Source organism: Parambassis ranga, chromosome 15 (assembly GCF_900634625.1).
Source record: "Parambassis ranga chromosome 15, fParRan2.1, whole genome shotgun sequence".
Classification (NCBI taxonomy): Eukaryota; Metazoa; Chordata; class Actinopteri; family Ambassidae; genus Parambassis; species Parambassis ranga.
The window spans coordinates 2,767,764-2,792,344 of NC_041035.1; the positions used below are offsets into that span (position 1 = coordinate 2,767,764).

General features: G+C 39.2%; 1 protein-coding gene and 1 non-coding gene across 6 annotated transcripts in view; both read left to right on the forward strand.

Moving 5' to 3' along the window:
- The window catches only part of ltbp1 (latent transforming growth factor beta binding protein 1), a 119,359-nt gene that overhangs the window by 68,751 nt on the left and 26,027 nt on the right, over positions 1–24,581 (forward strand). For 2 of the 5 annotated variants that reach the window (XM_028423004.1, XM_028423005.1), the window contains exons 6-14: positions 1,219–1,434; positions 4,310–4,611; positions 6,100–6,202; positions 10,588–10,647; positions 13,798–13,920; positions 17,927–18,094; positions 19,579–19,746; positions 23,983–24,005; positions 24,420–24,522. In XM_028423004.1, coding sequence (XP_028278805.1) covers positions 1,219–1,434; positions 4,310–4,611; positions 6,100–6,202; positions 10,588–10,647; positions 13,798–13,920; positions 17,927–18,094; positions 19,579–19,746; positions 23,983–24,005; positions 24,420–24,522 — 1,266 coding nt within the window. The remainder of the gene's footprint in view (positions 1–1,218; positions 1,435–4,309; positions 4,612–6,099; positions 6,203–10,587; positions 10,648–13,797; positions 13,921–17,926; positions 18,095–19,578; positions 19,747–23,982; positions 24,006–24,419; positions 24,523–24,581) is intronic. The other 3 variants (XM_028423006.1, XM_028423007.1, XM_028423008.1) reach the window with 2 other exon arrangements.
- On the forward strand, positions 12,952–13,024 carry trnaf-gaa (transfer RNA phenylalanine (anticodon GAA)). The gene has a single exon. It is a non-coding gene; the product is annotated as a tRNA-Phe (tRNA).

The following is a 24,581-nucleotide window of genomic DNA, read 5'->3' on the forward strand; positions in this document are numbered from 1 at the left end:
TAGACCCTTATATGAACGAATGGAACAGTGTAATAATGTAGTAATGTAACAGGTACCACATGGATCAGTGAGGTGGTACTAGTGTGCAAGTAGTGCAAGATGGAGTAAACAGTGCAAATAGTCATCATTGTGCAGTGACTATACTAAAGTGTCCTTGTGAAGTGACAGTGCAGAGCAGTGCATTAATTACAGTTTAACAGTCCAACCTTTACTGCCTATCTCAGGGTTCACTGTGTCACAAGAAGTATTCTATAGATCAGACCACTCATTTAACAACTATTGGTGTGAGCTTTGCCATTATTCAGGAAGCACAGACCTATATAGTTACAGTCCTAAGAAGAATGCAGCTGCTTAACTGGGACACAGCTCACAAATCCATATTGCCAGGCTTTAATCTATGTATGCCACCAAACTGAGGTGTTTTTAAATTCCTTGTAATTGACAACTCTTAAAAGATAGCTAATCGGGTCACCTATTCTTTTGAAAGCACCTGTCCTTTCCAAGGGTGACCTCCCAGCTGGTTCTGTTTTTTTGTAAAATAGTTTAGGCTATTACACTTGATAATCAAATTGCATTGCATGTAGACTGTAAATAAAGATAGAGGAACCATCTATAGGGAGCCTCCACACAGTGACACTCACTTGTTGCTCAACTGGTCACACATTTTAAATATTGAAAAAAATGACAAATAAAACATGATAATGATATAAAACTTCACCCCTGTGCAGCTGCCATGAAATGAGAACTTATTAACAGAGACCAAAATAGTTTCTGTATCAGGTTGTGAACATGATTATTTTTGCTGTAAACAGGAAGTCTGTGGTGACTGACTCTGACTGACTGACTGACTTTTCGAACCACCCTCACATGACCACCGGAGGAATAGCAGTTTTTGACATTGTTGGCGTCATTTATTAGCTTAAAGGTTGTTTTATGGGTTTACATTTACAACTGTCTTTGTCTTCTCTGTCGCTCTTACCTATGATGGAATCCTATGAAGAAGTAGGGCCTACAGATTCTGCACAGCCGGCATCACACTCTTTCTGTGCTTTTCTTCCACATGCCGTCCTATCTGACTGTGACATTCTCAAAGCTAATTACTGACAGATGTGTTCACACAAACCACAATCCAGACACAGATGTGTTGATAATGGCCTATACATTTTGTGGTGTGTGTTTGTGGGGCTCCTTAACATCTTTTCTCTCTTCTCTCCTCAGTGGTGTGTCATCTGCCATGTATAAATGGCGGCAAGTGCAGTGCCAGGGACAGGTGCCAGTGTCCTCCAAACTTCACTGGAAAGTTCTGCCAGATGCCGGTTCAGAACGGACACCAGCAGCAGCAGCAGCAGCAGCAGACTTCAGGAGGCTACAGCCAAACTCAGGTCCACTCCACACACACCCTGCCTCTGACCTACAGCAACGGCCAGACTTCTGGTGAGTGTGACGCCGTTACTGTTATTAAACAGGTGCTTCTGTGACCTAAATGGAAAAACGATAAATTGGAAAGCATTCCCTATCATTCCTTATCTATTACATGTTTAAATCCCTTTAACTCAAGTCTGGCTTTGCAATGCAATGCTGCATTAAAGATTGTGAAAAACACACACACAAATGTATCATGATAGAGCTGCAGAGGGTTGTCAGCAGCAATGTAAAGAGGAGGTCATTTGTTATAAATGGTCTAAAACATGATGTATAAACCGTGCTGAGGTTTTTTTAAAAGCAAGAAACATAATCCCATCTCAGAATGGCTTACTGGACAGTAATGAAAGACTGCGGTTAAACACAAAGAAGACATGGATCATTTAAATGATACATGTCAAAAGTGTTTCCAGCATGCACTGTTTCCTGGATTTTACAATCATTTTTTTTTATTATCCAGGTTTGGTGCAGTCATTTCATACATCACATCAGGTTTCACTATAGCTATTGAGCTCTAAAGGCTCTTTATTTGTGAACATTTTCCAGGTGTCTCAATGTTTTTATGAAAACACTAATATTTTGGCTTTTCTATTGATCCAATATGTATATTTTCTAACATGCCCAATATTGATCTTATACTGTAGTTAGGTCCATATATTGAATAATGTGGCTCATCCATGGAGCAGATATATGCAGTTCAGTTCTACGTTTACAATGCATGCTACATCCTGCGTTACCAACCACACAGCATGCTGTTTGACTTGACTCACTACAAACACATAGGGAAACACAGAGCGAGTCAAAGAGTCAGTTGTACATAAGGTATTTTACAACACAGAGTCCCCACCGGAACAGCAGGGGAACCGAAGAAGCAAGTGGTGAAACACAAACACAAGTTCAGTTGCCTCAATTTAAACTCTTGGACTTCACGCTTACAAGTTCAACAGCTACTGGTAGTATCTGGAAATGGTGTGGTACAAGCAAATACGCAAAGCCCAGATATGGGTATCGTTATCATGAATAAAAATGTCGCATACATCCCTACATCCCTATTTTTGTCACAAGATATTTGGGGCCAAAAACACTGACCTGAAGACAGTGAAGGGCAGCAGGGTAGCCTAGATATGCAAAACTTATCAGTGATTTGCATATCGATGGCCAAAGTGCAAACCATCACATCTGCAGAATTTTCCTATTTTATATTTTCCTAAGGAACCAATACTTTGTTGGTATGTGTTAACTTAATACATGATATAGTCCAAAAAAATAGTGTATTCAATATTTGGTCTACTTAATGTATAAAATTGTGCAAAAAAGGACCCAAGTTTTTTTTTTTTTTTACTTTTTCTTTGGCCATCTATATAGCCTATCTTAATTAGGGGTGGAACGGTTCACTAAATCCATGGTTCGGTTCGTATCACGGTTCTGAGGTCACGGTTTTCGGTTTGGTTTACATTGTTGAGGTTTTTTCTACTTTTAACACTCTGGAAATACCAGATGAGCATAAACTACATAGCCTATTTATCCAACATTCAACATATTTAAGAATCAGTTCAGTGTTTCCCATATCATTATATCAGGTCAAGTCATTATATCTGGTCAAGTCAATTTTATTTCTTTTTAACCCTCATGGACTATTCGGGACATTTTTGTCTTCTGAGAGAAATTTTTCTGTTTATTTTGGCCATAACTTTGTCAATATGTGGACAAATTGAATCATTTTTCCTCAACAAGCTTAATTTTACATAAATTTTGTTAATATGATTTTAAAATTTTTCATACGTCAACGGTACACTGTGGGCAAATTTTACCCCCTAATGTGTTGTTCGGGGACAAAAACGTCCCCTAACTTTAACGGTTTTAAAAATATATTAGATAAATATTTTTTTGAAATTTTTTTGCATAGACCTTTTAATTAACTTCAGTTCTAATCAACAGTAGTAAAAAAATCATTTTCCCCCAGGATTTTAACCCTTTAATCACCAATTTTATAAGGGGTGGTGCTGAAAATTGGAAAAAAACACACAAAATGGCTCATTTTTAATAGAAAAGGTGAATGTGGACTGGATTTTTTTGAACCTTTATTACAGTCTTGGTCATGTCAAACATCAGTAAAACATTGACTTTATTGCATTATTAGTTTTTGCACAGCACTGGATTTTCTTTTTTTCTCCCATTTTGTCCCATAGACTTACATTATAAACACACTTTTTTTGACTGCACAGCCATGGCACTACATAATCACGCATTCTTGATTGTTGGTGGTTTACCCTGTTGGTAGAAGGTAAAATTTGTGATTTTTACAGTTAACAACTTAATTACCATATTAACCCTTTACCTGCAGGCCTGTGCTCATGTACTGTAGTTTCTGGCTTGTATATGGAGTTATAGGGAGTATTTTAGCACATAATTGTGTGTCTACACACTGTGTGTTTATGTTAGAGAGGAAGAGAGCCAAAAGTCACCAGAGAGAGTCACTAGTAGCTTTTGATTAAAAAAAAAGGTTTGAAAAGCTGCCAAATGTAGCGAGAGAGATGCCAAGTTGGCAACACTCATCCCCATGCTGTGGTAAAAACGCCTCTCTGTATTACTTGATGCGCATGTCCTGAACCAAAACCGCCGAACGGTTCGAAATTTTTTCCTGAACCGTCCCACCCCTAATCTTAATAAAACATGTTTTAAGAGTGGCATGTCTTGGGCAGTGAGTGTGTGTGAGATCCAGGTATGAGCATCATCCGTGGAGCTGTACACGGCTTCTCCGTGCTCTCTGACTACTAAATTAAGCACTATAAATATTGATGAAATCATCTAATTTATATTTAATCTAATTTTGTCAATGATGAGTAAACAAATATTAATTAATTTTTATCTCATGCTGTCCCTTCAGTCTACAGCCCGAGCATTGTCAGCATCCACATCAAACACCCTCCAGAGGCCTCTGTCCGGGTCCACCAGGTGTCTCAGCTCGACAATTACCACAACAATGGCCACCAGCTGAAAGGCTCCCAGTCTGGCTCTTCTTCGTCCAGCAGCTATACCTACCATCACTCTGAGAGCAGTCAGAAAATCCAGCACCACGGCTACAACGTAGTCTATCCCGGCCAGCATGGCTACCAGATCCCTCAGTACCAACCCGTCACCTCCAAGAACATGCTCGGCCGGTGCTTCCAGGAGACAGCAGGCAGTCAGGTACACAGTATTGTTACTACTTTGTTGTATCGTCTTCTCGGAATCAGAGTCAGACTCGGGGAAACACACTAAAAGCCCACAAGGCAAAGTCTTTAGTGGAGATCCAGGCAATCATAAACCAGGCAAGAGTCCAAATCAAACAAATAGACCCAGGCTGGGAGTAGGCAAAAATCCAAAATCCAAAGAACAAAACACAAACCTTGGAGACGATCTTTAGGAAAATTGGAAAGTGTTAAATACATGATGTTCAACAGAAAATAACTTGTAGTGGAACAGGGAAACCAAGGGAATATATGTGGATGAGCAGGTGTGGATGATCAATGGAGGTGACAATGAACAACAGGAAGCACAACTAGGATGTCAAATCTCTCAATTACTTGAAGGATTACATACACACAATCAAAATTTTGCCTAAGAATGATCCCAATTGTTAACTATTTTGTTCAGGCAGATTAGTGCCATTTTCATTCCCATTAGCCTCAGCAGAACTTTGTATTCACAGCTAGTAAGTAAATGTTAGCATGCAAACATTTTTTCCTGCTGAAAAACCAACATACTTGCAGTGAATTTATGAGTTCAGCATACTGATGTGCATGCTGTGGTCATTACACATTGTGCTGGAAAAGACTAAATAGCACAGTGCTTCTCATCCTATAGTGAACGGGAGGTGTACACTCTGTTGTAACATTATTTGGTACGCTCAGCCAAGGCAGACTAGCACAACATCCAGAAATAAATGTGTAAAGTTTTAGCAGCTTATAAAGCCTGCAGTGCAATGAATGGTAAGAAAAAGTGTTAGTTGCATGTGCAGCACCACGCACTGTAGTCCAGTCAGTGTTGTATGGACTGGTCAACTCTTCCTGTCAACTGTTTCACCTGCTGTCGGTCTGGAATTGTACTTACTTATAAGTAGATGATGGGAATTAAGTAAGTAAGTATTTTTTTGAAACTCAAAGATGATAACTTTATGTTTGCCTACAAAATTAACTCAGTGTGGCCCAGGACACATGTGTGTTTATGCTGCTAAAAGAATGTGATCAGAATGAGCTGTCCACCACAAACGCATGTTAGTACAGAACCCTGAACCTGTTTAGTTAAGATTAGCACAAAGATAAGAACAGGCAGTTAAACCGATTTCATGATGTACATCTTAAACAATACAGTCCAGTCTTGTGGCTGGATATCAGGCCTTGAATGTGAAAAAGGGTAAAAGGTGGAACAGATTTATTGTCTGATGGTAAACCTTTCAATTGAGTTGAAGTGAAAGTGTTAAATTGCACATCTCTCCATCACCAGGTCACATTTTGCAGAGCAGTTGTTGCCATAAAGATAAGAGAGAGTATGTGGTTTTATCTGTGCACCTGGTTTATGGTGTGCATACAGTTGAAGTATACAGAATTAATGGGGTAACTAATAAAATCTAAAAACTAATAAACCACCTTTTCTGTGTTTTTCCTGCTCTCCTCACTCTCCATATGTGTGCATCAGTGTGGGAAGGCTCTGCCAGGCCTCACCAAGCAGGAGCAGTGCTGTGGGACCATTGGGACCTCCTGGGGGTTCCACAAATGCCAAAAGTGTCCAATGAAACCATGTAAGTACTACTGGTATTTTCAGATATTGTTTCATCTTTTAGAGATTTTTAAAAAAACATTTCTCTGTTTTGTGCCCTTTTTCGATCACATTTAATTGCAGAAAAAATATCAGATAGCGTGGTGTTTTAAATACTTAAAAAATGATTAATGGTCCAGTCCACAAGTCCGTCTGTGTTTCTACCACAATGCAGGTGGACCTAACTTTATCTAACTCTCTTCTTGTCCAGGTGTGTCTCAACACACCGTTATCAGCTTTCTTTGCAGCTTTCTTAACCCCTTTATCTTCTGACAGTGTATGCTGTTTTAGCACAGGTAAGGCGATATAAGATTAAAGCACAGCCCGTGGCTCAGGCATAAATGTTAACCCTCTGTTACCCGGTTGTTTTTTTTTTGGCTGTTTTTTAACTTATTTCATGATTTTAGTCACTGTTGGCTCATTTTTCACTGCAATATAAAGTGCTGCACCTCTATGAAAACAGCACAATTATGGCTATAAGTAGAGATAAATAAAAATTGAATTTCCTTTGTTTTCCAATTAAAAACTAAAACAACACAAAAGCAAAAACACTCACTTTGTTTTTACTTTTTTATTAGTAGCACTAAGTGTTGCCAATACAGGCAAAAAGGGTCCACTTGCTATATTTCACTATTCACTATTCCAACAACTTGTTCCACTTGCTCCACTGTTTACCTCTTCTCTGCATGGGTGTCTGTCTTGCGTCTTGAAAGTTGTTGAATTGTTGCCCCTGTGACCACTGATCACAGGAATGTGATTCATGTCTTTTCAGTTGTGCTAGAGTCCACAGAAGTTTAATATTTTTATTCAATGTTTGTATTACTCACAATTTTTAGGTGGCAAATTGTACTTAATATGACATGCAAAATAAGTTAATATTGGTGAAATATTAAGTTAGTTTTCACAATGAAAAGTTTTAATCATATTTGAAGCCACACAGTAGTAGTTAATGGACTATCAGGAAATACCAAATCTGTTGGTTCAAGCATTTTATTTGTATAATAAAAGGTCTGTTGGTTGGAAAAAATACATCTTTTTTGCTATAGTTTAGGTCCCAGAGGGTGAACTATTTTGGAGGAATTCTCCTCCGCTTGTGTCTTAACAGTCCATATAGCCTAAATCCCAGACTGTAGTAGTAACACTGCTTCAATGAATAGATCTTTTAAGATGCTTCTTCACATTCCATTTTGAGCTGGGCTTTCCTTACACCTAAAGACAGTCACTGAAATATCCAGCTGGCCCGAGTATAAAAAAAAAAGTGCTCATTGAGCGTCTCTAGCAGCCGCTTCTTTCAGCAAGCGATGAACAAAATAAAGATGCTGAGCCAGAGCAGTTAGGAAACGTTATACGAGCCTTGTGCTGGGCTGGGTATTAGCAGACAGGTGACTTACACTTGGAGTTATTTCCAGAGAGGAAAAGCACTAAATGCCGTGGTGCCATGCGGAGCCGGCTCACGCTTCCCGGCTCTTTTTAGAGAGGTTGTTACTCAGCCACGCTGAATGTGTGTGGGAGCTGGGGAGGGGGCTGCCAGCCTTTTTATGTAGTTGCTGGCTATTCAACACTACTCCCTTTATAGAGCTATGGAACTTGCCTTTGAAGCCAAAGCTACTGGATGTAGAGCATGAAGAGACACACTTTAGTGTAAGAGCTTCCCCCAGCTGGGCAGCTTAGTAGAGAGATGTGGGCGGGTGTTGATGTGAATAGCTTAAAAAAAGGATTTCATCAACAGCCAAAATACATAAACCCACTGTGTATACGTTCAATATTATCTGCTTATATAGTATTTTAAACTGAACCTGAACCTCAAGAAGTTTTGGGGAGCTCTTCACACATTCTCAGTCTGTTTTGATTTTACAAAAATGTAAATAAACCAAAATATATATGTATAAAATGTTGTCATATTCCAAGAGATCTAACTCATCTTGGAAAAATGTAGCTACATGATATAGATCATTTTACAGCCTTTACAAACTGGTGTCTCACCCTGTGCGCTTTTTTTACACTGTGAAACAGTCCATTGTGCCATGGAGACACTGGTAGCTGGTAAATAAATTGGCTTTATCGGTCAAACAAGCATTGCCTTGTTGTTTCCAATCTGCTTTCAGGTATTTGGGTGCCACCTCCCAGCTGGTTCCGTCGTCCCCACGCTGCACCACACACAAGTTAGACCTCTCAGTGCTGTGCTGGGTGCTACCAGTGCTTTCTGAGCTGCTTTTTTATCCCTGCAGACTCCAGCTCCAGCTGTCTCACTTTAATGCTTCATTCATCACAACATCCTCTGTCATTTTCTTACTCTGTTCAGTATTCTTTAGCACAACTTTCAATAGGACATTTTTGGCATAGTAAATACTGTGTTAACCTTTTGTATTTGTCCATTTACTTTTAATTTAGCTTCTGTCTGTCTTAGCTTGTGTCTTCCTCATATCATGTCACATTCACATTTTCCAGGGAAGAGATAGGTTTTATGTATTTAAAGCCAGCTTTACTAATGGAAGAAGTTTAAACTAAATTTGTTTTAAATATATCACATGTCTGTCTTCTGTAAACACTAATAGCCCTAAAGCTACTTTCATAATGATGTATTGTTCACTGTTACTGCTAACCTGACTGTTTAATATTTTTTGAACAAGCTTTATAAGTAGCCCACACATACAGTATATTTCCTAATCAAACCAAAAAGTAACTTATGGATTAAAAATAATTATTGACTTATATGCAAAACTGCAGTCACATTCAGCGTCCTTTGTTTTTTTTTTAACGAGTAAAGGCAAATTGCACCGGGCCAGTTTGTAATCTGGATGTGACCAAAAGTAAATGGACATCACACGCACCTTTACAACATTAGTTGTAAACTTAGAACATGTTAATGCTGTGTTCTGCTGATGATTGTTTGCATTATTGATCAACTGCCCATGATTAATCAATCAACATATTGTGACATTTTATGTACAGTGGAAAATGTCCAGAATGTTCCTTTTTATGTACAGTGACAAATCTCCAGTTCTTTGACTGGACTATTTAGCAGCTTAAGAGCATATAATATGGATTTGGATGATAAATTGTTTAAAATTTATATTTTTTTATTTTTGTAAAATTGTGCTAAATTACACAATTCAATTCAATTCAGTTTTATTTATATAGCGCATTTTACAATCAGAAATTGTCTCAAAGCACTTCATAGAAACTCAGAGCGTGAGACCCAGAACCTGAACCCCCCTAAGAGCACTGTGGCAAGAAAAAACTCCGTTTAAGAGGAAGAAACCTTGAGCAGGACCCGTCAACTTAAGGGAGAACCAGTCCTGCTGCTAGTCGGCCGGGTAGAGGAGGAGAAGAGGGAGACAGGACAGAGAGGATGAAGGAGAGAGAGAGAGAGAAAGAGAGAAAGAGAGAGGAGCAAACATGATACAAACATGATACAGTACAGAGCAAACATAAGAATGATTATATTGCTCCACAGTTGTCACACCCATCACATGATGTCCCATCTATGATGCTGCTCATTATACGCAGTGGTAGCAAAGGTGGTCTTACTTTCAACAGTGAGGCTCAAGTAAAATTTTGGCACTGGAGTTTTGTTTTTACTTGCCTTATTTGGCTGTGTTTAGGGATTAAATTACCCTACCGCAACTTAAAAAACACACACATCATGGTTTAGTATCAGTTACTACAATTCCCGTACAGTTTTGGTTCACTGACTGAAAATGATAGACTCATTCTGGATTCTATTCTTGACCTTTCACATGAAATCTCTCGGACTCTTGTTAAAAAAAAAAAATCTGCCCTCTGGTTCATACATACTTTCAGACCCTGACTATGCATCTGCATTAGAGCATAATAGAAGAGAGATTTGTGAGGCTGCTAATCTGTCAAACTTTTAGGAGGGAAAAAAGCAGAGCTCAAAAACACAGCAGAGAGGAGGGAATAAAGAAATATTAAACAGACTTATACAACCAACTCATGTGAAAATCATCAGTGCAAATAGGCAATTTTTAAGATTCTCTTAAATTATCAGGGAGTCCATAACTCGATGGAACAGAGTTTAGTAATCTAAAGCCTCTGCAAACTCACACACTGACATATTTGTGATATACATAAATGTCAAGAAAATGTTTCTGATTTAAACAGCTGGTGTTAAATTACATTCTATACATTTTTGAACTGCTTTGCTGGTGGAAAAAAACTACTGGCAGAACTAAACACTTCTCGCAATCTGACTTCACATGATAGGAAGTTGCTAAACTGGAAGATTTTGTGACATTCTTGTCTGAGTACTCAAAACATGTTTGTCATGTGTTTGTTTTTATTTTACATCATTCATCAAAGGTGTCTGGATTAAATAACTAACATGGCTGCCACTCTCTCTTTCAGCCATCCCTCTAATAGATTGTCCTCAGGGTTACAAGAGAGTCAACGCTTCTCATTGCCAAGGTAAGAGCGTTTGGTTCTTGTCATGTCGCATTTTTAAAAGTCTTTTCATGTCTTTGGTTTGTCACAATGAAGCTGATTTCTTTAATGGCTTTATGCACACAAGATACAAGAGATGTTTGTGTGTCTCCATAATTTAACATCCAAACCTAATTCTAGTTTTTGTCGGAACAATCCAAACCAACACTCCTCTTAACAGATTGTCCTGTATGCAGTAAATCCTTCAAAAAGAGAACAAAATGTAGCACTGCAGGAATGACTTGTCGTCCTGTGCTGTAATATTACAAAAGCTCGTGTAAAATGGTGCTGGATTTTAGTAACAGGATAACATGGTGGATCTCTGTAATAAAAGACCAACCAAGTAGGCTGTCAACAGCCTATTAAAACATAGTGGCTGAAAAGCTTAAGCTCCTTTTCACCTATAAACTGGATGTCATGGTGGGATACAGACATGAGTCACAGTCTGTGATGTGGGCCAAGTGTGTTCTCACTGCAGGATTGGGCTTTCTAGAAGTCGACACATTTCACAGTTGAGTATCAAAGCATCAGGAATCAGACTCTAAAACCCGTCTGTATACCTTTTGATTATTCCGGATTTTTGATTTTGCCCTGCTTTTTAACTGAACGTCTTCACACATATACCGGATACATTTGCAGTGCTTAAGCATTTGCCATGCATAATATGACCCATGTAATGATCGCCACTCGGAGCATGTTTACCAGAGCAGTTAACTCAGAGCACCACTTCACACTATAACAGATGGCTCTATAGTGTTAGCGGCTGCCTGCTCCTGCAGGAAAAAGCCTGAGAGTGAATCAGTTGCAAACTGTAAAACCAAAGAATAATAAAACGCTGGAGAGTTACGGAAAAATGCTGTTAGCTGATTATTTTCTGTCATTCAAGCCATCTGTTTGAAAAGACCAGAGCTGCCAATTTTTCTGTGTGTCTCCATACTTTGACATCCAAACCCATTTGTACTGACTTCAGACATAAATCTTTCAACATGGATCATAAATATATTGTTCAGGTAAATTTGCTGGGGATTATTTTCAGTGGAGAATGATCCACATTTACAATGTCACATTAAGGTTGACTTCCCACTATCCCACCACTAAAATACTTCAAGCTTCTAACAGTTAGAGATACATTTTCGTATACTTTGTGCACACCTTATGGTATGACCAAAACTGTGAATTGTTTTAAAGGTGACCGTTACATTTTACTGAAGATCTGAGGGTCTCACATTTGATCCCGATATTTAATGGCCAAATTATATGCAATTAAAAAAAATAACTGCCGGGATATTGTAAAATGCTATGCTACTTTGCCTTTTAAATGACCACAACATATTTTTATGTAGCCAAAATAGCTCACGTTATCGACTCTTACATCAAACTGCATCCAGAGCAACAAACCTAAAGTGCTCATGCGTGACAATACAGTCACAATAAACATCCTCTGTCATTAAAGCCATCTGTTTGACTAAGTGGAAAAAGACTAAAACTGCCAGTTTTTCTGTGTCTACATACTTTGACATCCAAACTTAATACTAACAACTTTAGAGATAAATCTTTTAACATGGATTTCAATATCTTACTTCTACAAATCTTTCTTCTTCTAACAATTAGACAAAAAATGTTGTCATACTTTGCATATTCCTTTTGGTATGGCCAAAGCTGTAATTTATGTTCAAGGCAACCTTTATCTCCTTTTACCTGTCAGTGAAGTGGTCGTAGTTAGTTCTGTTTTGCGTTGTGAACCACTATGGTGTCATTTTATGTAGCCGAAGTAGCTCAGTTGGGGCAGAGCGTTACACTGAAGACAAAGGTCCCTGGTTCAATGCTGGGTTTTGGCAGTTGTGTGGCATTTTCACCCCTAAAATTATCAGCTCATACATAAAACAATAAATACATAAACAGTGGACAATAACTAAGAAGGTTTTAGATCCATGTTATTCTTTTTTCAGCACACAAGTTATATGTGTTTACCCCGTGTCTTCTTCTTTGTTTTTGGCATGCTTCTGTGGTAGCGATACAGCCCCACTCACAGGCCTGGCATGTGTACTACAGCGTTTTAAGTGGTTTGTGCGGTTTCATGTGGATTCACACATTTGCCGAAACGATGCTATCTTTACGGAAAGCCTTTTGGAAATGAAAACGATGTAGTCTCCATGTAAATGGGGCCTTAAAGTGCTCATGTGTGAAAATACAATGTCACAAAAAACGTTCCTTCATCATTAAAGATGATGATGATGATGATTGTAGTTATATTTGCCATTGTGCATCACTGTCATGCAGTTTTATGTAGCCGAAATAGCTCAGTTGGGAGAGCGTTAGACTGAAGATCTAAAGGTCCCTGGTTCAATCCCGGGTTTCGGCAATTGTGTACCCTTTTTACCGCTGAGATAAGCTCTTACATCAAACTGCATCCACATCAACAACCATGTCTACATGCTTTCACATCCAAACCTATTAGTAACTAATTAAGAGAAAAATCTTTAAACATAGATTTCGGTATCTTACTTCTACAAAATGTTCTAGGCAACCTTACCTTTGACCTTTCACCTGTAAGTGAAGTAGTTGTAGTTAGTCCTATTTTGCATTGTGAACCACTATGAGGTCATTTTACGTTGCCGAAGTAGCTCAGTTGGGAGAGCGTTAAATCCCGGGTGTGTTTCGTTTATTATTCACAACTCTTACCTCAAACTTATCCAGAGCACCAAACTAAAAGTGTTCATGCTTGACACAGTAATATAAGCTGTGACTTACCATAATTTAAAATTTACCTCTCGGATCAATAAAGTTGTTACATATAAAAATGGCCAGAAACATAGTTTTAGCTAAGAACTTTACATCTCCATTGGACTCTGATAGATTCTAATTATTAGTGATTTGCATTTTTATTCATTCATTCATACATTCATTCAAATTTGCAACTGCTCATTTTCTTAGTAGCAACAGCTGGGTGTTATTATTATTTGAATACAGTTTCTCTCCAATGTAAGCTTGTAATTGTTGCATTATTTGTGAGACTTTATGTGTATTGATTGATTGTATTTTGAATAATACAGATAATGTTTACAAAATTGTGACCATGAACTAGTAAACCAGTAACCACTTGCACTCTTTTTCTTGTTTTTCCATGATTCACAGATGTAGATGAGTGTCAGCTCCAGGGTGTGTGTCCTAATGGAAACTGTCTGAACACCGTGGGCAGCTACAGGTGTACGTGCAAACCAGGCTTTGTCCCCGACCCTACCTTCACCACATGTATATGTAAGTACTGCAGTCTCATATGTTCAGTTATCAGTTACCTTATCTCAGTACCTCCAACGGTGCAGCTTTAGACTGTGCAGGAGCCTGATGATTGCATTACATTTGCATGCTGGTCTCTGGCGTGCTCATTCACTTATCTTTTCTGAGTTTGATATTTGACAATGGAAAATGATATGCCTGCTAAAATGATATGCATATATAATACAGTGCATGGATGAAAGCATGGTGTTCACTGTAATTCCATCATGCATGTGCTGCAAGCCACATCCATTTAAAAGCAGGGAGAGGAGAGACATTTGTCAGGCATTTAACATGATCAATCAGTCTCCCTCGACATGTCCTGACATATTCCGAGCATGGTTTAAGCTAAAGTGTAAATGTGTTGGGGCATGGGGTTGTGTCCTAGTTCTCTTTTATCTCATGGCTAATGAAAGCCAAGTGACCATTCATCACTACCACTGATTAATCCAAGGGCTCAGCAGAGGAGACATGAAAATTTATTTATTTAACCACTGACTTCTAACAGCTACCTAAAACCACACTGCAAGCTCATCTGCTTTGTACCCAGTTGGGTTTATTGTAGACAGATTTTTGGAAAGTTAAGGTTAAACAAATCTGTTTATTTTCAAGGAATTGCTGTGTCAGTCCACACCAGTCTATCGCCTTGTCGTCAGCTTTATGTCTGTCATTTTCTGGCTCTATCATTGACAAGCCCGTGAAGTTAGCACCAGTGCAGGTAGCATTGCACTAAAATAAAATTTTAAAACAACATAACTGTAAGTTTTAGACATTTTTAGTCCATATGGAGTGGTCTAACAACCTTGTCAATATGTTGTTTTTGGCCACTGTATAGATAAATATAATTTCAATACAATACAATTACGATACGATACAATTTCAACTGCACAGCAGTGTTTTTAGCTGAACTGTGAAAGAAGTGTGCCACAGTGTCAGTTTATATGCTGCACTAATGGTTATGATATCTAAACAGTGCAAATGCACAGCTGAAGCTTGGCTTTCTCAGCAGCATCACTGAAGTGTAGGCCATGCCAGCCCATTGAGTTTCCATAGCAGTTTCCTATGTAGTGAAAGACATGTTGCCACCAGGCATCGAGGAGAAAGGCTTTATTTAGTATCACAATACTTCTCAAACTGGCAATTTTATTGTTGTCCAGTGCTGCTACGGTTTGAGACCTGATGAAATTGTACATGAGCTACAGTCAACCCTTAAGCCAGCTGTCTTAACATTTCTGACCCTTTGCTTTTGTCCATACAGAGAAAAATCCAAGCATGCTAAAATGCATCACTTCAATCCCATACAGAACATCCTCTCTAATTACTGGTTACATGTGTCTGTCACAGGAACAGTTGAACACAGAGAGAAGATTAGGCCTTTTAGACATGGGTAGTGACAGTTTCATGATGGAGCTTATTTAACCTGCATGGGTTGGTTGTCACCTTTCTTTACCGCTTTGAAAATGAAGCATGGCCACATGTGGAAAACGTTATGTTTATGCAAACGTTTGCTGAAAGCATTTAGTTAGACAATGCAGGAAGTGACATGGGTAAAACCCCACCCCACTTGTTTCTGTTTTGGTTCTTATGCTCATTCACCTTGAGGATGTTCATCCAGAGTTCTCATAGATGCTAGCCAATAGTTGCTTAGCTTTGCCAATTTTGTTAATTAGCATACATCAATAGATATCGAGTAGCTAGGAACAGTTTCACTTTTTTTTATTCATAATACATGACTGTGGCTTGTTTTGGCAGCTTTGTACCTTATTACTGATGGCATGCTCCTGTTTGGCAAGTGTGCTGCTGGCCATTACTTTGCTTCAGTAAGTCACCATTTATACCTCCAACTAGTACAAAGTGTACATGATGGAAATCCTTTGCATAGACCTACCGATGAACTCTCTGACCTGTGACTGGCCCAAACATCACTGTGCAGCATGGCCGACATTCATTTCTCCCAGTGTTTGTTAGATTGAGTATTACGGATGCTTCTGAATCTCTTTAACAAGCAGGGTTTCTTCTCTGTCCAAAATCTTGATCATACAAAAACATGATGCTACAACTCCCTGTGACAAATAGTGCATAGAGCATTAAGACCAAAGAGCCTAATTTTGGCCTCAGTAAAGCCACAGAAACAATTTCATGTGCTTTGAGCCGTTTGGCAAATTCCATTTGGGTTGACAGCTGCCTTTTACTCAGGAGTGGCTCCATCCTCTCACTCCACCATAAAAGGCCAGACTGGCAGAGAGCTGCAGGGATAATTTTCCTTCTGGCTGCTGGTCTTATTTCTGCAGACGAACCCTGCGGTGGCTGTTGATTTCTTGGTTACCTTCCTGGCCAAAGCCCTCCTCGCCCATTTACTCATTTTGGCCAGATGGCTTACTGTAGCAAGAGTCTTAGTGGTTTCAGACTTCTTTCATTTCACAATAATAGAGTTTATTTTGCTCCTGAGGACTTTAAATGTTGAAGCTTTTTTAACCTAACCCTAGCACTAAGCCTTGACAAAGTTATTTTCTAGGGAGTTATGAAGAGTTTCTCTTTGTTAGTAATTTGACAACCATTGTTCTGTATAAATTTACATAATGTAGACCTCACAGGGGACTGTATTGGAAGTACTTCCAAGTTCTTTCTGCTAGCAGGATGGGACTGGATATGAATCTTATGTCGTGCACTTGTGCTTATGTCACACTCTCACCAATGCTTGTCTTTAAGAAAGCACAAACTGCTTAGAACAGGCATCATGTATTAGGATGTGCCCAGGTGAGCTTGTTGAGTAGAATTATGGGGATTTTTTTCCACTTTGAAGGCCAACCATATTTTCTTTACCAGAATAGACATATGAGAATCTAAACTGAAAAGACAACAAGACTATTAAGGCAATTTACTTCCAGAAACTCCCTGCTCTGTTGCTGAGGGTACCAGCTAAAACAAACAAAATTGCCTCCTTAATCAGTTTCTGCACATGGTGCTCCACTTCCAAAAAATACAATTTGGCATACAGGAGCATCATCAAGAAGAAATCAATGCTGACAATTTGGAAACGTTTCAATTTCACATGTTGCTACTTTCTGCCTAGCATCCTATTAAATGGAATCTTTGTTGCTAATGCTAACCAGTAAACTACAATGCTATACATCACACTAAATTTTCACATTTTACTATTGCTGTTATTAGCATTTAGTTTCTCACAGGTTGAATGTTTACTTAACTTACTTACTTAATGGACACGCAAGTTCAACATTGACTACACTTACATGTGATTTTTTTTTTCTTTTTATATTATTTTGACTAAAACCTTGTCATTATAGAGTTCTGCAGCTCTTACAATTGGCTACATTTGACCTGCATGAAGGCCTTACAACAAGCATCAGCTAGATTTTTAGATCAGATATTGCTGGTGCTTTGAAATTTAATTGTTTGTTTGGAAAATAGGTCAAGTATTTAAGCAGCAATTTCATGAAATGATTTAGTCCAAGTAATGTTTCTGGCAAAAATGAAATCTGAGTGAACTTTCTTGGCTCTCCATTATTTCATCCATTTTCCACTCAGATCAGTTTCCAGTTGGCGTTTGTTTGTAAAGATGTTTCATTATGTTCTGAAAACATGTACAAAGCTAAACTCTCCTGCATGACTTCATCTGAACAAGCACCTGACTTTGATAGTGCATGAAGCAGTCGCATTAACACATAGATTGTTTTTCTCTTCAACATGCTGTGTGTTAAATGTGTGCCCGCATTTTGTATTCAGCATTATTTGTTAACTGTGGGTCACTGTAAATGCAGTATTTTTAGAATGCACTTTTGTGTTGTTTGTAGACATGTGTTTAGATTGTGTCTGTGGGAATAGGGGAAGGCTTTTCTTGTGATGGGGACCTCTATATTTCTCCTTTCTTTGTCCTCTCTTTCCCTCATATATGTGTCTCCTACACTTGGGTGCACAACCTTCCTCCTCCTCCTCCTCTTCTTTGCCCTCCTCCTGCGCTCCTCTTCAGCCAACACACCTGCCGTCCAAGAGGAGAAAGGGGCTTGCTTCCGTTTGGTCAGCTCAGGGAGGCAATGTTTGCACCCGGTGTCTGCCCAGCTGAGCAAACAGCTTTGCTGCTGCAGTGTGGGCAAAGCCTGGGGCCCTCATTGTGACAAATGTCCCCCTCCAGGAACAGGTAAGGTCCCCCCATCTGTTTCAGGTATTTATCCTGTCTTGATAAGCCCCTCTAATTCCTTTTTACTCATGCCAAACAGTAATGGACAATCATCAAGTTGGCTTTGCAAACCAACAAATGTTTTACACCTCCACACTTCTTAGCACAAAACATCTGTTATAGCAGCAATATCTACAAGTCTACAACACAAATACAGAGCATATAGAGCACTATAATCCCTACAATCCTGAAATGCCTTTTCTTCACTATTGTCCAACAAGGGTCAGTAATAGTTGAAATTGCTTTACTCTCAACTGTCTCACATATAACTAAGAACTTAAGTATAAACCACTGACTTTACACACTTTTTTTCAATATATTTTTCATAATATTTTTCAATGTTCCATGTCTAAATCATTTACAGTCGGCACACAGCTGCTAACATGACTTGAGACTCTACTACTCTACACTAGTAAACTACAGTACACAAACTAAAAAGTGTGATGCATTTGTTGTTAAGCAAAGCCACGTGCAATAGCTGTTTCTATGAATAGACTTTGGTATGATGATTCCTTCATATGGGAGAAATTTAATGTTGGAAGTATACTAAACAAAACAGTCCATCTCATGTCCCCTTCTTTGATCCTGGTACTTCCTGTCTGCATGGGTTTCACAGCTTGGCCGAGTAGCTGCTGTTAGAGTTGCTTTTAGATTACATTAGCAAAGCCTTTTGCCTTACACTCACTTTTCCTCTTTGTCTTTATTTTATTTCCACACATCTGCAGTGTATCAGTCCAGTTTATTCAGGCAGTTACTATTTGCATTTGTAGATATTTAGAACCCTTTCCCTAGTGGCGATAATAAACATGTTATTTTAACCCTTTCTTCCCTTTTTTAGCTGGTTAAAAAAATCAGTCCTTGTCAGATTCCTTATGAGTTAAATGTGACGAGTCTTCTTGAGTAATGACTGCTTTTTTTTGATGAAACCAGCCAGGCATCCTGTCTCTGTCTGCTCCAAACAGATTCTCAGCTGCTAGGGTATACCAAGTAAAAGTGATTGTTTTGTACATTGTCCAGGTCCCTTGTCTTGTCGGTTTTACAGCGCTTTGCTACAGTAAAGGAGGACTGGTGTTTGTGTTTAGTTCATTCATGTTTTCATTCACCGCAGTGATACTCGACAGTAAGGCAAAAATGCCTTTTGATTCCAACAATATCAACCCCTCTCCTACATAATGGTGTCCAGAGTACCATGCTGAAAATATTATGGGCTATTGTGCAGCTATAAGGGGATGTGCGTGTTTTTGTGTGTCGTTGACTATTTATATTTTATTTATATCACTGCTACACAAAAGTTTTAAATGTCCTTGTGTGTGTGTATTTGGTGATACATTTAGTATTAATTAAACTGATGTCTGCCACACCACAGTCTTTATACTAGCTACACAGTCAGTGTGTGAGCAATGCGTGACTCTGTTAACCTCTTTGTGTTTTGTGTTATTGTGTAGCTAAGTTCAAAGAAATCTGTCCTGGTGGAATGGGCTACACTGTTCTACCAAATCCTCCTGTTAAAAAGCCAGTTTACCAGGAACCCACTGACCTGCTGCCACCACAACCACTGCCCACACCTGAGAGACCTGTGGAGGCTTTTGGGAAACCAGAGGACATTATGCCAGGTAAGTGAATAGTACAAGTATGTGTTCCAAACAACAGCTGCTAAATGTATCCTTCCAGTCAATCAGACCAAAACCACATCCTTGTTGTAGAGCATCATGATCTTTGAACTCATTATCACAAATGGCAACAACAGTAGCCCCCTTCCAGAGAACAGATGTATCATCAACCACAGAGTCCATCAGAAGGCTTGAATCACAGCAGCTGGCAGCTAATCTCTTCTCATCATGAATAAGAGCATGAAAGTCCTGACATATTATTTCTAATAATCTAAGTTAAGCATTTTTATTGCTTTTGAGGCTTCATCGCAAAAGTTCAGAGTCCTGTGGTCATTAGAACTGCTGGGTTACAGTGAATGCCCTCTGAGGCTGGAGTCATAATAAAATTTCAAAGCTGTCAGCAGTAAGCTGCCAACACAAAGTAGTTCTCTAACATAGCGGCAGCATTTTAGTGAAGATGTGGATGAGATGGGTTTTTGGGTTAGTAGTGTTCAGTGATTTATAATAATTATCTGAGCCACATGTGACCTCACAGTTACACAACGAGCCATTTTTCTTATGTATTAGGCATTTAAGAGGTTCACTTAAAGGTGGACTTCGTCATCAAATTGTGATTTCTCCCTACAATAGGGCCACTGTTGTTTCCCTTTCCACTAGATCATCTTGTGACACAAAGGGGGACTACATGTGGGTAATTGGTTGGCATGCTAATGTATAGTGTTAGTTCAGGTCCTACAAATTTATGAAGGTACGTTCATCCTAGTACATTTATTTTTAGTTTTGATTGTATATACCTATAGATGATGCATCAGTGATGTCAATTGTAGGTTTCTAAAGAGCTGTTGGACAGCACCAACCATTTCTATGTAGTAAACTATAAATACATGTAAAGAGGTGGACGGGTTTATGCTGTGATAATAATTTAAAGTCTTATTATAAGTAATACAAGAAAGGGTGGCTGTGGCTCAAGTGGTAAAGTGGTTGTCCACCAACAGTAAGGTTGGTGGCTTGGTCCCCCACCCTGGCTGCAAGCTGATGCGTCCCTTGGGCACTACACTTAACCTTAAAGGTAGGGTAGGATATTTTGAAAACTCAGTTGGCCAGATTTCAAAAGTAAACACACGCCTCTTTCTCTCAGAGCTTACCCTGAAGCCACGCCTCCCTATCACATGGACACGCATTACCTGAAGACGAGATGAATCTGTGACTTCGGCCATTATGCACGTACCTCTCTGGTGCGTGCAGAGCAGGAAGAGAGTGACAACCAGCCAATACTCTATGTAAACATAACATAATAACATAACATAATACTATGTTTTTAGTGTTTTATAGCTTCCACAGATGATTAATATTCTTATCCAAACTGCCAACTAATTGGTTGCTATCAGATCGTAAAGAGAAGTTACACTAATTTAACAAAAAGTGCATCAGAATGAAATCTCCTACCCTACCTTTAAGTGGCTTGAGGTACAAGTGCTTTGCCTTTGATTAGGTGGAAAACAGCACTATGATATAATGAATATTTAGCTTAATAATTAAAACAAGTAAAAAGCTGCTATAAGCTATAAGTTATATAGTTAATTTGTTAAATTCTCATTTCTGACACACATAAGTCTGGAAATTCCAGTGCAGTAGTTTTTCATAGTCATTGATTGCTGTTCTGGTGTTTTGCAATACAGTGGAGCTATAAATCAAGAATCTGTGGTGACATTCTTGCCCAGAGAGTCTGATAGCAAAGCTGCAGAGAGATGTAGTAAACGGCAACAGTTCTGGCAGAAAAAAAGTCTAAAACGTTTCTGAAAGATAAAGTACAAACTACAGTTCAGAAGAAGGACAGCACTTACTCCCAGCCTTTCATCAAAAAGCACAGCCACATTACTCCTCCTACATGAATAGGGTTAACTCAAAATTCCTGCAGCAGCAGCACAAAAATGGTGACACTGCAGATTTCCTCAAGGGAGTCAGGTGCAGCCACATGTTATCTTTCCTTAACTGATAAAAGATGCTCAGAACAATTCTATTACAAGTGTAAAAGCTAAATTATTAGCGGTGTTTGTATAATCATTGAGCCTGCCGGTGGTGACGGCAGGGGGCAGTGGTTTTGTTTGTGATTGCATTCCACACAAACATTGTTCGTTTGTGGGTCTGATGTAGGTTGTTTATTGCATGTCGAAAAGCTGGTGTTGGGTATTCATAAAATACACAATTGGTTGATGATCATGAATATGAATAATCTTGGAAAACAGTCTAATTCTTTACTCTGCAGCAGGTTCTTCAGACATTACTACATGAACCCATTTCAACTGTATTTTCTCTGGCACATTTTTAAGTGACTGCATTCAGTGTGCTGTCAAAGGAATGAATATATCCAAGACATTTGAATGTTTTTTGCACTAATGAAGGATGACACTGTAACAAATATCAAGCAGGGAAACAAATAATAGTCACTCTCTTGTTTCCATTTGTCAGTACCAGTAAAAGACTGTGGGATAAACAGCAATTTAACTTTTGTTACAACTCCAAAGTCACACTCTGATTTATCATCTCTCTTGCATGTGATTAGGAACCCAGATCTTAAAAGAAACGTCCCCCTTGTGACATTTGTTTGTGGAGGAGAGGGATTAAACTGCTTTGGCTCAGTACACATTTCTTTCAAACACAGTCCGGCCCACAAGCATTTCAGAGTAGAGAAATGGGAGGATGAACCTGGCTAAGAGAGGGAGATGAGCTTCTCCTGTTATTATTCAGGACATGCTTGGCAGCTACCAAGGGAAGGAGAAACTTTGCAGCATCTTAGCCAAAGCCAGACAGAGTCCAAATTACCGCTAAGCTTCGCTGGAGCAGAGGAGCACGCAGTTTTCCAGGCGCACAGGACAGGCCTCAAAAAAGCAATCTGACAGAAATCCACCACTCAGAACCTGTGTAGATTAGTGTTTGGATACCACTGTAAAAGTAATGAGGCGCCTGGCAGCTGTACACACACTGGCATTTTGGCACGGCAGAAACCTTCACCTACGTAGGAGGAGAATATATTCTCCCTGTTATAATTCAGACCTAAGAATGTGGGCCGCAGTGTTTATGACCTTTTAACAGCATGGAAACCTGGGCCTCTGCATAAGTATGTGGCATTTTGAAAAGGTTTACATGATCAAAGGTCTGCTTCACATGAAGGTATTTCACTAAGGTGGCCTCAGTTTGAGCACATCACATATGGAGGCTTGGTCTTGTAGAATGTAGAACATATCAGTTTTTAACATGTATTGTTGTCCAATAGGATAGAATAGCATCCATTAGCATGACAATATAGAACCAAAACATGTTTTCATACTCCCGACTTGCTAACTCTTAATGGGCACATAACAGCCCAGTCACTTATGTCTTAAGCAGTCAGATGAGAAAGCAGCCCATTTCAGTGGAATAGGCCACAGAAATATTTTGTACAGAACTCAGCAGTAGGGAGCCTGAGCTTGAGTTGAACTGAAGCAGAGTGCCAACATTTAAGCAAATGGAAAGAGTCCAAATCAGAGGGAGTTGTTTTAACCAATTAGCTCTGATTCACCATCCACTGCAATTGACTGCTGCTCTGCTGAATTATAATGTGCTCCAAAAAGGAGGCATTCTGAAGTGAGGTAGTGTCTGAGGAGTGCTGTTGGTGAATAGATCACCCCTAAATGTTCTACACCAAATCACCATGATGCTAACAGAACCTGTAGTATATTACAAGGAATTACAGGTGATCTTGATGTGTCACTTCAGAGTGATTTCATTCAAGAAAAGACCATTTTAAATCATGTGTGCCATCAATGAACACCAATGTGATTAGGTCTGAGAACACAAGACTGTATTGTATTGGGATTTGTTATCTGCTCCATAAACAATACATGGTCATATGTCTGGTCATTGAGCTGGTGTCCATGGGTATTAAGGCTGCCCAAGGTCCAAAAACATTGTGTCTGATTTGGAGGCTGTGGTTGTTATAACCCCCAGTTCAGCTTTCATCTAAAACTGCTAGGCAACAAGCATTGCAGTCTTCTTGATCAATGTGGTAACAAGTCCCATCCTAAACAATGCATTTGATACAGACTATATTTATACTGCAACAGGAGGATGTTGCATGAGATACACAGATGTTTTTTCAATAAATGTTAAAACCCATGTGACCATGACTGTATTCAAACTTTGATTTATCTTTACAGTCCTTCATGATGAACATTTATTTCTTTTTTTTCCTTTGGTCAGTAGCAACAGCTGCACCAGATCAGGTAGGTTGGTGCTTAATGGAGTCACTATGTAGCAGCAGTTTGCATGCAGAGGTTCCTCTCAGCCAATGAGGAGTAGACGAATCACCCTTGCATGAAGTCAGCAATGTTGCTGCATGACTTTGGCTGGTCAGTGCTGAGCAACAAGTCAATGTTTAATGTTACCATATAGAGGCTAAAATCTGTCCCAGATCCATATAGGCGTCCATGCTGAGCCACTTCTTTCTTTCTGGCTTCCTCGCTGAGCTCTTCACTCTTGCTCTGTTGTTAAACTACAGTGAGTTGCCATGCAAGCTGAATGCTAATCTGCTCCACCGACTGTACGTTGCATGACAGTAAGCAGAGTGTGACGCTTAAGTGCTCATGTATACAGTGCTCTGTTGATCCTTGGTGTCACTATGTGTCTTGTCGTTGAAGGCGCTGGTACTTCCAACGGTTAGCTATAGCCCTGTAGTTGAACCTGTCCTGCCCCAGCTATCTCCGGGCGTGTCCACTGTCAGGATGGAGGCAGCGTACCCAGGTGTCTGCTTCACTACCTTTCACATTTGGTGGTACAGTGGGAGGTTTGGGACATTTCAG